This window comes from Oncorhynchus tshawytscha, linkage group LG06, assembly GCF_018296145.1.
Source record: "Oncorhynchus tshawytscha isolate Ot180627B linkage group LG06, Otsh_v2.0, whole genome shotgun sequence".
Taxonomy (NCBI): Eukaryota; Metazoa; Chordata; class Actinopteri; order Salmoniformes; family Salmonidae; genus Oncorhynchus; species Oncorhynchus tshawytscha.
This window is the reverse complement of record NC_056434.1, coordinates 67039046-67056440: the sequence shown is the minus strand read 5'-3', so window position 1 is coordinate 67056440 and position 17395 is coordinate 67039046. Positions and strand designations below refer to the sequence as shown.

Below are 17395 nucleotides of genomic sequence, written 5' to 3'. Positions count from 1 at the left end.
CACACTATTATCACTTGGATAGTGTTATGATAAGGGGTCATATGTCTTGTCCAAGCAAAGTACACATTAATTACATTCAGATGTCTTCAGTTACTAATAGGTTATAGTATCATGAACATAGCCTATGATGAACATTTACTATGGAATATTTACAATAATAACCAACAACCTAATATATTTTGCTTGTATATACTGCACCTCCGGAGATCAGGATTTTTTATACAGAATGCACTCCACAAAGCTCTTTAGATGAGATATTACTTTATGGTCTGTTGTTCACAGAAATGTGCATTACGTAGAGAAAATACAATGCGTAAAAAAAAGGATCCATAACAAAAAGAGAAACTTAGAACTTCTCATAGTACCTTAGAATGGTAAATTAGATTAATGCTGAACCAACTGGTGTTACAGTAAAACAAATATTGAACAGTGTCCACAGCAGGTGAAGTGGTTCAGCCATTAAATGTAACTTTCAACACCCATCTTGTGGTACCATCTTGTGGTAAAAGAGAAGAAATTAAAGACATTTTCAAAAACTGCCTATGAGCATTCAGCACTAGTCCAATAGTGATTTTGTAAAAACAGTAGGCTACTACTGTGTTGGAATAGTTATTCTGTGTTGTGACAATTATTTCACAAACAATATGCTAATACACAGTTGACCTGTAACTACTCAATTTTCTTTGAGCTGCAGTGGGCTACACATTATTAGGCAAGTGGTTTGATATGGTGATTGGTATCATCATTGTAGAGTTCTAAGCCCTAAGGGAAGTGTGGAACTCTAATGGCTACTTGAAATACACAAATATATACAGTGCCTTCAAAAAGTATTCACACCCCTTGACTTTTTCTTTATTTTGTTGTGCTACAGCCTTTAAAATTGATTAAATTGAGATGTTGTATCATTGGTCGACACATAATACCCCATAATGTCAAAGTGGAATAATGTTTTTCTCAAAATGTTCAAAATTTTTGCAAATTAATAAAAAATGAAAAGCTGAAATGTCTTGAGTCAATAAGTATTTGTTATGGCAAGCCTAAATAAGTTCAGAAGTAAACAAGTCACATAATAAGTTGGAGGTTTTCCAATGCCTCGCAAAGAAAGGCACCTATTGGTAGATTGGTAAAAATGTGAAAGACAGATATTGAATATCCCTAAAGACAGATATTGAATATACCTTTTAGTATGGTAAAGTTATTCATTACAGTTTGGATGGTGAATCAATACACCCAGTCACTACAAAAATACAGGCATCCTTCCTAACTCAGTTGCCGGAGAGGAAGGAAACCACTCAGGGACTTTGAAACAGTTACAGAGTTTAATGACCGTGATAGGCGAAAACTGAGGATGGATCAACAACATTGTAGTTACTCCACAATAATAACCTAAATTACAGAGTGAAAAGAAGAAAGAATATTTTATTTTGTACAAGCTAAAACATGCATCCTGTTTGCAATAAAGCACCAAAGTAAAACTGAAAAAAATGTGGAAAAGAAATTAACTTTATGTCCTAAATATAAAGTGTTATGTTCGCAGCAAATCTAACACAACACATCATTGAGTACCAGTCTTAATATTTTCAAGCATGGTGGTGGCTGCATCATGTTGTGGGTATGCTTGTCATTGGGCAAGGACTAAGGAGGGTTTTTTTGGATAAAAAGAAACGGAATAGAGCTAAGCACAGGCAAAATCCTAGAGGAAAAGCTTGTTCGATCTGCTTTCCATAAGACTCAGAGACAAATTCACCTTTCAGCAGGACACTAACCTAAAACACAATGTAAAATATACACTGGAGTAGCTTACCAAGACGACCTTGAATGTTCCTGAGTTGGCTAGTTATAGTTTTGACTTAAATTGGCTTAAAACCTATGGCAGACATGAAAATGGCTGTCTAGCAACGATCAACAAACAACTTGACAGAGCTTAAAGAATTAAAATAAGAATAACGTGCAAATATTGTATTATCCAGGTGTGCAAAGCTCTTAAGAGATTTACCCAAAAACTCACAGCTGTAATTGTTGCCAGAAATTATTAACATAACATAACCCCAATTTATTCAGGGGGTTGAATACTTATGCAATCAAGATATATTAATGTTGTATTTTTCATGTTTTTTTTTTTTTTACAAAAGTTCGAATTTTTCTTCCACTTTGACACTACAGAGGATTGTGTGTAGGTCACTGACAAAAAATGACAAATCAATTTTAATCCCACCTTGTAATACAACTAAATGTGGAAAAAGTTAAGCGATGTGAATACTTTCTGAAGGCACTGTATTTACATAATGTAGGCTAGGTAGTTAATGAATTGCCTCTGGTCTGGTCAGTAGGTCATCCTTAAAATGTCATTCTAGTTTAAAAAAAAATGTGTTTATTCTTTTTCATCAGCAGTGGGTTCCATCTTTATAGTGTTTTTGGCTCTTGTGTAAGTCAATTTGGATTTGTTTGTGAACTTTATCCCCTCTTGGTACTTGTTTATTCCAAGTTTCTCGAATGAGATTCTCTTCAACTTTACAGAAGACCTGGAAAAAAACACACAAAGAGATACTCAATATTACACCTGCACTATATACCATTATATACCTATAAACCAGATCTTATCAAGCTTAGCATACTTTGTTTGACTTACCTTCTCTTCTCTGCTCCTAGAAAGTTATTTCGTTTCTCTAGATCCAAAATGAGAATGACCATGGGCCCATCCTCTTGGTTTAGAACAGCTTGGTAGTATTTCCCCCCCGCCTTCCCCATCTTCACTTCAGAAACGTCTGTGATGGTTCCACACGCAGTGGTACTTCTCCGGTTATTATTTTTCACAGGAGTAGTTGAAATGCTTGAACCTAATAAAAACAACAACACATGTCATGTTTCCCAGATGCCACATCGGTTTATGATTTAGCTCCATTCCACTCATAGCAGTTTTAAATTGCAGGTTTTGCCTCAAAGTTTGTGTTGCTGTTCTGCCTTTTAGGTTCACTTTAAATAGGACATTGAGTCCTCTAGTTTACATTAGGCTATTCTTTACTTGTTGTGTATTCTCTTCTGGTGGACAGATGCCCATAACATAAAAGGTTGACAGACTGGGATGCGACGACTAACAAGCAACTTTGTTCTGGTACTGAATAGAACTTAATCAAGCATCTGATGCAATTACATGACATTTATAGTTTTGGTTGTCTGAAATGACGTGATCTGTAACCCTTTACAAATTAAAATGAGAAGCTAGAGGTGTGTGTATCCATCTTGGGGCTTCCAAGCGCAGAATATTGGTGTCAGACATTTGAACTACAATTCCACTAATGGTGGTGGGGTTCGACCAGGAACACGAGCGAATAGATAGATCATTAGATAGGATTTATTCATAGAATACATACACCATGATTCAATCGATCTGTGCAAAAATAATGGAAATGTATGCTTTAAAATGGTTCTACCTGATGTGGTTGGGCGACAGGTGTGGACTGTGGAGGAGGCAGAGGTTCGGACAGCGTCTGGGGGTGCTGGGCTACTGGGTGCCGGAGCTATGTCGCTGTTGTCATTAGATTAGATTAGCAAACGTTATTATGCTTTAATTAGGAGATCCCAATCATCGTACATACCAAAAACAGGGCTACATTATATAAAAATGTGCTTAATAGTGCATAATATTGTGCATAATACATGTGTTTGATTTCTTCCAGTTTGGGGTAGGTTGATCTGATGACTGGCTCCTGCAACAGGGTCAGGAATCTAGTGCATCTCTCATCTCCTCCTTTCATTAGGAGTGAATCCAGCAGACTGACAATGGAATCTTCTGGATGTATTTTACTGACATTGTGCAGGCTCCTGTATTCGCGTGGAGTCACCAGGTCCTCCTGGTTTACATGCTGAAGGATGTAACTGGCTTCCGCTGACAAGATTTCTGTCAGAACTATCCTTATCTTTCTCAATTTATCCATGCTGGACGAGAGAGAGAGAGAGAGAGAGAGAGAGAGAGAGAGAGAGAGAGAGAGAGAGAGAGAGAGAGTTTTAGAATCTCCTGTTTAGTCAATGAAATGGGAAGAAACTAAATTGAAAAATGTAACTTAATAAAACCAACATTTGCTATATGATTGGAATCTGTCCCTGACTGAGTCTGCAATAGCAACATGTTTCAAGCAGACCACCATAGTCCCTGTGCCCAAGAACCCTAAGGTAACCTGCCTAAATGACTACTGACCCGTAGCACTCACGTCTGTAGCCATGAAGTGTTTTGAAATGATGGTCATGGTTCACAACACCATTATCCAAGAAACACAATTTGCATACCGCCCAAACAGATCCACAGATGATGCAATCTCTATTGCACTCCACACTGCCCTTTCCCACCTGGACAAAAGGAACACCTATGTGAGAATGCTATTCTTTGTCTACAGCTCAGTGTTCAACACCATAGTGCTCTCAAAGCTCATCACTAAGCTAAGGACCCTGGGACCAAACACCTCCCTCAGCAAATGGATCCTGGACTTCCTGACGGGCTGCCACCAGGTGGTAAGGGTAAGGAACAACATATCCGCCACGCTAATCCTCAACAAGGGGGCCCCTCAAGTGTGCGTGGTCAGTCCCCTCCTGTACCCCAAGCATGGCCGGCAGGTAGCCTAGTTGTTAGAGCGTTAGGCCAGTAACCGAAAGGTTGCTAGATTGAATCCCGAGCTGACAAGGTAAAAATCGGTCATTCTGCCCCTGGACAGGGCAGTTAACCCACTGTTCCTAAGCCGTCATTGTAAATAATAATTTGTTCTTAACTGACTTGCATAGTTAAATAAAGGTTAAATAAATAAACAAAATAAAATAAATGGCCAGCCACGACTCCAACACAATCATCAAGTTTGCCAATGACAACAGTGGTAGGCCTGATCACCAACAAAAATGAGACAGCCTATAGGGAGGAGGTCAGAGACCAGGTCGTGGTGCCAGGACAACAACCACTCCATCAACGTGATCAAGACAAAGGAGATGATTGTGGAGAACAGAAAAAGGAGGACCGAGCATGCCCCCATTCTCATCGACAGGGCTCAAGTTCCTTGGTGTCCACACCATCAACAAACTATCATGGTCCAAGCACACTAAGACAAGACAGTTGTGAAGAGGGCGCAACAAAGCCTATTCCCCCTCAGGAGACTGAAAAGATTTGGCATGGGTCCTCAGATACCTCTTGAATCTATGGGGGCGCTATTTCATTATTGGATAAAAAAACGTGCCCGTTTTAAGCGCAATATTTTGTCACAAAAAGATGCTCGACTATGCATATAATTGACAGCTTTGGAAAGAAAACACTCTGACGTTTCCAAAACTGCAAAGATATTATCTGTGAGTGCCACAGAACTCATGCTACAGGCGAAACCAAGATGAAACTTCAAACAGGAAATGAGCAGAATTTTTGAGGCTCTGTTTTCCATTGTCTCCTTATATGGCTGTGAATGCGCCAGGAATGAGCCTGCCCTTTCTGTCGTTTCTCCAAGGTGTCTGCAGCATTGTGACGTTACCAGGGGTCCGCCCGGTGTCCTTTGTCTAAATTGGTGCGTAATTTTCAACTGGAGGCATTTTCCCATGGAATTCAGAGGAGAACGCACACTTCCACGAACGATATATCATCGAAGAGATATGTGAAAAACACCTTGAGGATTGATTCTAAACAACGTTTACCATGTTTCGGTCGATATTATGGAGTTAATTTGGAAAAAAGTTCAGCGTTTTGATGACTGAATTCTCGGGTTTTTTTGGTAGCCAAACGTGACGCACCAAACGTGACGCACCAAACGGAGCGATTTCTCCTAAACAAATTATCTTTCAGGAAAAACTGAGCATTTGCTATCTAACTGAGAGTCTCCTCATTGAAAACATCCGAAGTTCTTCAAAGGTAAATGATTTATTTGAATGCTTTTCTGGTTTTTGTGAAAATGTTGCCTGCTGATGCTAACGCTAAATGCTACGCTAGCTACGCTAGCTGTTACACAAATGCTTGTTTTGCTATGGTTGAGAAGCATATTTAGAAAATCTGAGATGACAGTGTTGTTAACAAAAGGCTAAGCTTGAGAGCTAGCATATTAATTTCATTTCATTTGCGATTTTCATGAATAGTTAACGTTGCGTTATGGTAATGAGCTTGAGGCTGTATTCACGATCCCGGATCCGGGATGGCTAGTATCAAGAGGAAGGTTCTACAGCTGCACCATCGAGAGCATCTTGACTGGTTGCATCACTGCTTGGTATGGCAACTGCTCGGCCTCCAACCGCATGGCACTACAGAGGGTAGTGCGTCTGGCCCAGTACATCACTGGGGCCAAGCTTCCTGCCATCCAGGACCTCTATATCAGGCGGTGGCAGAGGAATGCCCTACAAATTGTTGAAGACTACAGCCACCCAAATCATAGACTGTTCTCTCTGCTACCGCACGGCAAGCAGTACCGGAGCGCCAAGTCGAGGTCCAAAAGGCTTCTTAACAGCTTCTACCCCCTTGTAAGTAAGCATTCTACTGTAAGGTGGACCTGTTGTATTCGGCGCATGTGACAAATAAAATGTGATTGTATTTGATTTTTTATTACAACTCACGCGCAGTTGTTAGCCATCTCTTCGAAAATAACTTGTGTGTGAAACAAAGTTGCATTTAAACTTTAGATCACCGGTTACTTTGTGTGCTAAATGTGAAATGTTTTTTTGCAATGGGAAATAATAGTTGTACATTTTGATTGGGAAACGCTTAGCCTAATGGTTGTATTTTATCAACAGTTTAGTTGAGGTCATTTGTACAAGTAGGCAGGGTTGGGGAGTAACGGATTAAATTTAATCCGTTAGATATAATTGATTCGGGGAAAAAAACAGTAACTGTAATATGTTACATTACCAGCAAAAATTATTGTAATCAGATTACAGATACTTTTGAAAAACTACATGAGAGCATCACCATCGAGAGCATCCTGACCGGTTGCATCACCACCTGGTATAGCAACTGCTCTGCATCTGACCGTAAGGCGCTACAGAAGGTAGTGCGTACGGCCCAGTACTTCACTGGGGCCAAGCTTCCTGCCATCCAGCACCTACAGTGGGGCAAAAAAGTATTTAGTCAGCCACCAATTGTGCAAGTTCTCCCACTTAAAAATATGAGAGGCCTGTAATTTTCATCATAGGTACACTTCAACTATCACATTGTAGGATTTTTTATGAATTTATTTGCAAATTATGGTGGAAAATAAGTATTTGGTCAATAACAAAGTTTATCTCAATACTTTATTATTTACCCTTTGTTGGCAATGACAGAGGTCAAACGTTTTCTGTAAGTCTTCACCAGGTTTTCACACACTGTTGCTGGTATTTTGGCCCATTCCTCCATGCAGATCTCCTCTAGAGCAGTGATGTTTTGGGGCTGTTGCTGGGCAACACGGACTTTCAACTCCCTCCAAAGATTTTCTATGGGTTGAGATCTGGAGACTGGCTAGGCCACTCCAGGACCTTGAAATGCTTCTTACGAAGCCACTCCTTCGTTGCCTGGGCGGTGTGTTTGGGATCATTGTCATGCTGAAAGACCAAGCCACGTTTCATCTTCAATGCTCTTGCTGATGGAAGGAGGTTTTCACTCAAAATCTCACGATACATGGCCCCATTCATTTTCCTTTACACGGATCAGTCGTCCTGGTCCCTTTGCAGAAAAACAGCCCTAAAACATGATGTTTCCACCCCCATGCTTCACAGTAGGTATGGTGTTCTTTGGATGCAACTCAGCATTCTTTGTCCTCCAAACACGACGAGTTGAGTTTTTACCAAAAAGTTATATTTTGGTTTCATCATATGACACTCTCCCAATCTTCTTCTGGATCATCCAAATGCTCTCTAGCAAACTTCAGACGGGCCTGGACAAGTACTGGCTTAAGCAGGGGGACACATCTGGCACTGCAGGATTTGAGTCCCTGGCGGCGTAGTGTGTTACTGATGGTAGGCTTTGTCACTTTGGTCCCAGCTCTCTGCAGGTTATTCACTAGGTCCCCCCGTGTGGTTCTGGGATTTTTGCTCGAGGGAGATTATCAGTGGTCTTGTATGTCTTCCATTTCCTAATAATTGCTCCCACAGTTGATTTCTTCAAACCAAGCTGCTTAAGTGGGAAAACATGCACAATTGGTGGTTGACTAAATACTTTTTTGCCCCACTGTATATACTAGGCGGTGTCAGAGGAAAGCCCAAAACCACTTTAGAGATGCTAAATAATTTTTATTTTGAAACAAACAAGAAATAAGACAAAAAAACAGAAAACATGAGCATACATATCTATTCAACCCCCACTATTCAATACTTTGTGGAGGCACCTTTTGCAGCAATAACAGCTGCAAGTCTCTTAGGGTATGTCTCTATAAGCTTAGCACATCGAGCCACTGGGATTTTTGCCCATTCTTCAAGGCAAAACTGTTCCAGCTCCTTCTAGTTGGATGCTGTTCCGCTGGTGTACAGCAATCTCTAAGTCATACCACAGATTCTCAATTGGATTGAGGTCTGGACTTTGACTAGGCCTTTCCAAGACATTTAGATGTTTCCCCTTAAACCACTCGAGTGTTGCTTTAGCAGTATGATTAGGGCCATTATCTTGCTGGAAGGTGAACCTCCGTCCCTGTCTCAAATCTCTGGAAGACTGAAACAGGTTTCCCTATAGAATTTCCCTGTATTTAGTGCCATCCATTATTCCTTCAATTCTGACCAGTTTCCCAGTCCCTGCCGATGAAAGACATCCCCACAGCATGATGCAGTCACCACCATGCTTCACTGTCGGTGTAGTGTTCTCGGGGTGATGAAAGGTGTTGGGTTTGCACCAGACATAGCGTTTTCCTTGATGGCCAAAAAGCTACATTTTTGTCTCATCTAACCAGAGTACCTTCTTCCATATGTTTGGGGAGTCTCCCACATGCCCTTTGGTGAACACCAAACGTGTTTTCTTATTTTTCTCTGAAAGCAATGGATTTTTTCTGGCCACTCTTCCCGTTAAGCCCAGCTCTGTGGAGTGTCCTATGGACAGATACTCCAATCTCTGCTGTGGAGCTTTGCAGCTCCTTCAGGGTTATCTTTGGTCTTTTTGTTGTATCTCTGATTAATGCCCTCCTTGCCTGGTCTGTGAGTTTTGGTGGACAGCTTTCAGAACAGGTGTATGCATACTGAGATCATGTGACAGATCATGTGACACTTAGATTGCACACAGGTGGACTTTATTTAACTAATTATGTGACTTCTGAAGGTAATTGTTTGCGCCAATTGTTTTTTTCATTTCACTTCACCAATTTGGAGTCTGTCCATTACATGAAATCCAAATAAAAATCTATTTAAATTAAAGATTGTAATGCAACAAAATAGGAAAAACACCAAAGGAGACACCCCCCATCCATTTGTTTTGTACACTGCTGCTACTCGCTGTTTATTATCTATGCATAGTCACTTCACCCCTACCTAATGTACAATTTACCTCGACTAACCTGTACCCCCACACATTGACTCGGTACTGGTACCCCTTGTATATAGCCTCATTATTGTTATTTTATTGTGTTACTTTTATAATTTTTTACTTTCGTTTATTTGGTAAATATTTTCTTAACTCTTTCTTGAACTGCACTGTTGGTTAAGGGCTTGTAAGTAAGCATTTCACAGGCCTACAGTGTGGTGCGGTGGTCTAAGGCACTGCATCGCAGTGCTAGCTGCGCCATTAGAGCTCCTGGTTCGAGTCTTGGCTCTCAGACAGACGAGACCGGGAAACCCATGGAGCGGCACACAAATGGCCCAGCGTCGTCCAGGTTAGGACAGTGCGGCTTGGTTGGGTTGTGTATCAGAGGACGCATGACTTTCAACCTTTGTCTCTGCGTATGGGAGTTGCAGCGATGTAGCTACTAAAAAAAAATTGGATACCATGAAATTGAAAAATGGGTAAAAAAAATTAAAAATCATAAACAACAGAGATTATCCAACATGGCTAATAAATCCTTGTTTTGGGGTCAACAATTTAGCTAATCTATACTTCCATATTTCCAAGTCATATTCTTGAAGATCTGGAATGACTGGAATTCTGATAGACTTTGGTTTTTAATGTAAAGATATAATTTAATCGTATTATTATAGGTAGTAGAAAGTGAAGGATTAGAAGAAGCCAACCCATAAAGTAACATCCATATATGACCAGCAATGTAAACTTTATCATTGATTTATCCTGCAATAGATGTTGTTCAATTGGTAACATACATGTTTGTCTTCTTCCAATGCCTCTTAAGGGGAAAGTAAATTAATGTAATCAGATTACTGAATTTGGGTAATCCAAAATTTACGTTACTAATTACAATTTTGGACAGGTAACTATTAACTGTAACGGATTACATTTAGAAAGTAACCTTCCCAACCCTGCATGTAGATAGGGGTAAAAAACAACCAGTTGAGAGCTGCGCTCTTGCTGCCTGCAGATGATATTCCACTGAAACTAGGCTGTATCCTGCTTGCATGTGAATACATTTCACATGCTTTGCAATTGTGTAGGCTACTTTGTGCATGATTTCTCTGTTGTACTACACAATTAACATGTCGTATACCTCCACTGCACTTGATACACAACAGAAGGGATTATTAAGAAGTGAGTATAGGGAATGCCCACTGAAGAAAAAGTGGGCATGGGGCATATAGCTTCCACTACACCACCGGCCCTTTGTGTTTCACAAAACTCTCCTCCATGAGTGAGTGCACTGTTATTACAGTCGCTCTCCTTTCAGCATCAGGAGCCTGTCACATACTGAAGGCCTAGGTACAATAGGTTCGCCACTGCGCAAACATGTCTACAACAGATATAAAGACTGTTACAATTTCCCTGTCTCCCCTTTACTAATGGTGAGCATGCAACTTTCCAACAATTTCCCCCACTCTTCCCTGCCAGCAAGTCAATGAAACTGGGAGAAAGTTTAAGGATATTTTTCAATGAAAATAAAGGACAATAACGTTATGACTAAAGTTGGAATCCCATGTCTCAATAGAGGATAATCCCTAAATGTTTCAAGAACGGAGTATAGCCTATAGCCTTTTTTACTCTGCTGGTCTCTGGGAGAAATTACAAATCCTCACTAAAGCCAAGTAAAAATGTAATCCGACACCTTGAGACCGGACTCAAGGAGTACTACAACACTGCCGAGAAATGTATTATGCTATATTGGATTAGATGTTGGCCTATTGGAGAAATGTTAGGGGGTCTTACCTTGAAGAAAACGTATAGGGACTGCAGAACAATATGTCGTGTAGGTTAACCTATCTAGCCTATGTTAGACAACACCCTTTCACTTTCATTATCTTTGAAACGTAGCCTAACCAGAAATAGCCTGCTCGTTTTTTTTTCGTGCTCATGAATAGAATGGTGCACCCTGTACAATAACAGCAATCAGTCGATATAATCAGAAATCAAGCGATATGAATCAGACAGTGGGGCGCCGCCTGTTCCACTAGTTGGTCAGAAGGTTCAAATCAGTGTTTCATATCGTGGTGTTGTGGGATTCTGTATTTTACATTATAGTCCTTACCATATATATATGATTAAATATTATCTGATGTTGGTTGTGTTAGGTGTCTGCATTTGTGCACTGGAGCATCATTATGAGATTAAACAACTGCTTGCTATTTGCCTGTTTGTGTGTGACAAGAACTGAGTAACATGGTGTGACCTGCATGTTGCAAAACTGTAGATAACAGCCCAGGAGATGCTTTGTCCTTGTGTTTGTATGTAACAATATTGAGCACATGGTGTGACTTCCTGTATCTTACAAAGTTGTGATAGGGAGGGGTGGTCATCACAGGTTTAACTGAGATGGAAAAATACTGAACCACACAATAGCAGGAACTGAGCAACTGTTATAACTAGGGGGTGATACCAGAACATTAGGAATCTATACATCGACGGAGGGAGGACTCCAAGAAGCGCCAAGAGGCGGGGACCCGCCTGAGCGCCTGCGATAGGCTGGGCAAGTTTAAACCACGCCCAGCCTCTACTGTGATAGGCCAACAGACGGGTTGGGACAATGTCTATCACAGTATAAGAACACTGTTTACATACATCTTGTCAGTTCTCTGTTCTGCCCTGCATGGTATTACAGTGAGCCCGTATATACGAAAGTTGCATTTGCCATTTATTACTTAGCTAATAAAAAATACATAGTATACAATCGGTAACTCATTGTTATATTTATCCTGATACCAGATTCGAATTTACGCAATTCTAACAGTGTTGATGTACTGTATTGACAATGACATTACGAGATCACATTTACAGCATGGGCGACAACCAGACCTCTCGTGCCCGCCACAGGAAGCAAAATGGTACGTGCATTAAACGTGCATTAATAAATAATAAGTGAGCATTGCATTTAAAGCTCCGTAATTAATAAAAACATTTCAAACATAGTTTTAAAAGTCAACTCTGAACGAGCTCCAGCAACTCCTGGCCCAGCTGGCTGCTTGCTAGCTTGACTGCGACCTCCAGCAACCTGTGGCCCAGCTGGCTGATGGCTAGCTTGATTTACATTGCTAGCCCTAGTTCCAGGTGAACTTTTTTGCTTCTTAATTTATGGGTTTCTTACAATGTTTGGATAGTTAACATAACCGATTAGCATAATTGGTTCAGATTATTTGATGATTTATTGGCCTCTACTTTTATTTATTTTTATTTTTACAAATCCCAAATCATTATTGGAGGGCTGACCACCTCTGTTCCTGGAGTGCTACCATCCTGTAGGTTTTTCCACTCCAAAGCCAGTAGTAACTAACTTGATTCATCTTTATTTTAAAAAATGCGTACCCTGTTTCTCTCCCCAATTTTGTGGTATCCAATTGGTAGATACATTTTTGTCTCATCGCTGCAACTCCCGTAAATACTCAGCCGAGCCGCACTGCTTCTTGACACAATGCCCGCTTAACCCAGAAGCCAGGTGCAAGAACATCCCTGCCGGCCAAATCCTCTCAAACCCTCTTAACCTGGACAACGCTGGGCCATTTGTGTGCAGCTCCATGGGTTTCCCGGTCGTGGCCCACTTAACCCGGAAGCCAGCCCACCAATGCATCAGAGGAAACTCGATTCATCTGGCACCGTGTCAGCGTGCATTGTGCCCTGCCCACCACAGGAGTCACTAGTGCAGGATGGGACAAGGTCATCCCTGCCAGCCAAACTCTCCCCTAACCCGGACAGCGCTGGGCCAATTGTGCACCGCCCCATGGGTCTCCTGGTCGGCCGCGACAGAGCCTGGACTCAAACCCAGAATCTCTAGTGGCACAGCTAGCACTGTGATGCAGTGCCTTAGACCACTGCACCACTCAGGAGGCTAACGTGATTCATCTGATCAACCAGTTAGTTAGGTGTGCTAGATAAGGGTTTGAAGAAAAACCTACACTCCCATTCAAACCCAGAATCCTATTCTGGATTTCTCCAGATTTCCAACACGATTCAATGTGTCACATTCATTAAAAGGATCGGACCAAGGCGCAGCGTGGTATACGTAGATTCTTTTTATTAACTGAATGAACACCGAATAAACCAACAAAATAATGAAACGTGAAGCTATACAAAATAGTGCTGACAGGCAACTACACATAGACAAGATCCCACACCAGAAAGTGGGAAACAGGGCTGTCTAAATATGATCCCCAATCAGAGACAACGATAAACAACTGTCTCTGATTGGGAAATATATCAGGCCAACATAGAAATACAAAAACCCCTAGACCTACAACAACCGTAGACATACAAAACCCTAGACATACAACACTAGATTACCCACCCTAGTCACATCATGACCTAACCAAAGTATATAGAAAACTGTCGCCGGAAGCTCTGGACTGAGGAGGCGGACTGGAGGCCTGATGCGTGGTGCCAGCACTGGTGGTACCGGGCTGGTGACATGCACCTCAGGGCGAGTGCGGGGAGCAGGCACAGGACGTACTGGACTAAGGGAGGAGCACTGGAAGCCTGGTGCGTGGGACCGGTACAGGTGGCACCGGACTGATGACACACACCTCAGGACGATTGCAGGGAAGAGGAACAGGACGTACTGGATTGTGGAGGTGCACTGGAGGTCTGATGCGTGGGACCGGTACAGGTGGAACCGAGCTGATGACACGCACCTCAGGGTGAGTGCGGGGAGGAGGCACAGGACGTACTGGACTCTGGAGGAGCACTGGAGGTCTGATGCGTGGTGCAGGCACTGGTGGTACGGGCTGATTACACGCACCTCAGAGCGAGTGCGAGGAGAAGGCACAGGACTTACTGGACTGTGGAGACACACTGGAGGTCTAATGCGTGGGACTGGTACAGGTGGCACCGGGCTGATGACACGCACCTCAGGGCTAGTGCGGGGAGGAGGCACAGGACGTACTGGACTGTGGAGGCGCACTGGAGGTCTGGAGCGTAGAGCTGGCACAACCCGTCCTGGCTGGATGTTTATTTTCGCCCTGCAAATGCGCCCTGGACTGTGCAGACGCACCGGAGACACAGTGCACAGAACCGGCACAGGATATGCTGGTCCAAGAAGGTGTACTGTAGACCAGGAGCGCTGAGCCGGCACCATCCTTCCTGGCTGGATGTCCATTCTAGCCCGGCCAATGCGGGGAGCTGGAATAGAGCGCACCGGGCTATGAATGCGAACTGGAGACACCGTGCGCATCACTGAATCTTGCGTCGAGCTCCTCACTTGACTCCCTGACTGGCTCTGGTTCAGCCCCCGGCTCCGCCGACCACTCCGTGTGCCCCCCCCCAAAACTTTTTGGGGGCTGCCTCTCGTTGGTACAACTCCTCGTAATATCGCTGTTCCGCTTTCGATGCCTCTATCTCTTCCTTAGGACAGCGATACTCCCCAGCCTGCGTCCAGGGTCCTGCTCCATCCAGAATCTCCTCCCAGGTCCATTCCTCCTGACCACGCTGCTTGGTCTTTTTGTGGTCTGATCTTCTGTTCGTTATAAGGATCAAACACAGGCGCAGCGTGGTATGCGTACATTCTTTTTATTAACTGAATGAACACAGAATAAACCAACAAAAAAACAAAATGTGAAGCTATATAAAATAGTGACAGGCAACTACCAATAGACAAGATCCCACACCAGAAAGTGGGAAACAGGGCTGCCTAAATATGATCCCCAATCAGAGACAACGATAAACAGCTGTTTCTGATTGGGAAGCATATCAGGTCAACATAGAAATACAAAAACCACTAGACCTACAACAACCCTAGACATACAAAACCCTAGACATACAACACTAGAATACCCACCCTAGTCACACCCTGACCTAACCAAAATATATAGAAAACAGAGATATCTAAGGTCAGGGCGTGACACAATGAGACAAGATTTGGAAGGATGGCCACACAAGGCTAGTGTTGAACATATCAGCTAACCACATATTGGTGGTGTTCCTGCCTGATTATGTTGAAGAAGTTGCATTGCATCAACCAATGGTTGTGCGCCACGTCACTGGCTCTCGGGCATTGCATTGCTATATCATATGATGTGGTAAGCTGATATGTTAAACACCTATCCAAGTTTTGCGAAATCTGGCAGGCACCTGCAATGTAGTCAGGCAGGAATGCCACTCATATGATATAGCAGTATAGCAGTCTAATGCCTGACAGCGCAGTCAATGATGTGGCATGCAAATGACGTACTATGCAACTATTGGTTGATGCAATGCATGATCTGCAATTTGGTCAGGGCCTGGAACATGACCCTCAACTAGCTGAATCAGGTATGTTAGGTTAGGGTTGGACTGAATACCCACAGGATGGTAGATCTCCAGGAAGAGGGTTAGGTGGCTCTGTCAAATCAAATACAATTTTATTGGTCACATACATGTGTTTAGCAGATGTTATTGCGGGTGTAGCGAAATGCTTGTGCTTCTAGTACTGACAGTGAAGCAATTATCTAACATGCATGTGGAAGGACCACCAGAGGGCAGGCTGGGCTCATGGATAGTAGCCCAACAAGGCATGGGAGACAAGGTAACCAGAGGCAATTAAGCACAGCTGACGGTACTAATGACATACTCTCCTTCCCCTATAAGAGAGAGAATGGAACCAGCAGAGTGGGGGGGGGGGACTATCTCTGGAAGATGGCCACCGAAAGAGAGGAGCTATCCAGGAAGAACCACTAAGACGGTGACAATCCTGTGACTTTTTGTTGTAGTTTAAAGATAATCCTATTGTGTTCCTGTTTCATCTGGAGAAGAAGATGTATGTTTTTTTCCTTGGAAGATTTTCATTGATTATGTTGGAGTGTTTGTGTTGACCAAATGCCCTCAATAGAGAACTGTGTTCAATCAAGAAAACCTACTCCTGACTCGTTTATTCCACCTTCCCGCTTTAGAGTGACGCCCAATTACTTGGTCCGCTCACATTGGTGGAGAATGCGGGCATTAGGTGGACGAGTGACACAAGGATAAGTGAGTAAATCAAGATTCTTCCAGTAGACCCGGAGGAACCATTCAAGAACGATGGATAACGCCCTACTACAACAATTGATCACGGCACAGCAGACAACCATAGAACTCCTGCAACAACAGCTGAGCCGACGAGAAGAACCTAGAGTTAAGCCAAGAGCGGCTGCTCACGCCATCTTACCTCGTCTCTCCAAGGAGGATGATATTGAGGCCTTCCTCATGACCTTCGAAAGGATGGCCACCTTGAAAGAGTGGCCGCCCACAGAATGGGCGAGCGCATTAGCCCCTCTTTTAGCCGGGGTGGCTCAGGAAGCCTATTTTGACCTGGATTCCCGCGAAGCTGCGGACTATGGGCGACTAAAAACCGAGATCCTGTCCCGGTACCAGCTGACTGCCAGAGATAGGGCTGTAAAGTTCCATCAATGGACCTATACAGCTGATCAACCCGTCCGTGCCCAGAGCTTCGCATTAATACGACTGACGAAACAGTGGCTAGAACCTGGAAAGGGAGTAGGACATGTGATAGAGACTCTCGTAGTGGACAAGATATAGAGAGAATTACCCAATGACTTAAAAAGGGTTGTGGGGCAAGCCAACCCGTTGTCAGCCGACGACATAGCCCAGGCGGTGGAAACACATCGGTCTACAGGGGAGTTGTTAAAAAGTGACAAGGAGGAACGGAAGGAGTCTTCCAATCCCGTGCCACGACTCACCCCGGCGCGCCCGCCACCGAAACGTCCAAGCCCCCCCCGGAGGTGGGAGAAGTCAGCCACCACACAGCAGGGTCGGTGTTATAAATGTCAGTCTCCCGACCATTATGCCCCACAATGTCCTAGCAAGGATGAGCCCATGGTCACGGAGTCATCACTGCCTACCCCCACACATCCCGTTTTGAGGGGGCAGGATCAACACTGTTGGTTAGCAGAGATAGCCCCAGCCTCAGAGATTCCGGTGCGAGTCGAAGGA

The 17395-nt window shown here is 43.2% G+C and overlaps 1 protein-coding gene across 1 annotated transcript; it reads right to left on the bottom strand.

The window, feature by feature from the left end:
• Positions 1–244: 244 nt before the first annotated feature.
• LOC112252947 lies at positions 245–11362 on the bottom strand. Its single transcript, XM_024424670.2, has 5 exons — positions 11216–11362; positions 3658–3936; positions 3432–3526; positions 2630–2837; positions 245–2522 (listed from the first exon to the last, which is right to left on the bottom strand). The coding sequence occupies exons 2-5, from the start codon at positions 3933–3935 to the stop codon at positions 2372–2374; spliced, it is 732 nt and encodes a 243-aa protein (XP_024280438.1). The 5' UTR covers position 3936; positions 11216–11362; the 3' UTR covers positions 245–2371.
• Between the last annotated feature and the right edge of the window lie 6033 nt (positions 11363–17395).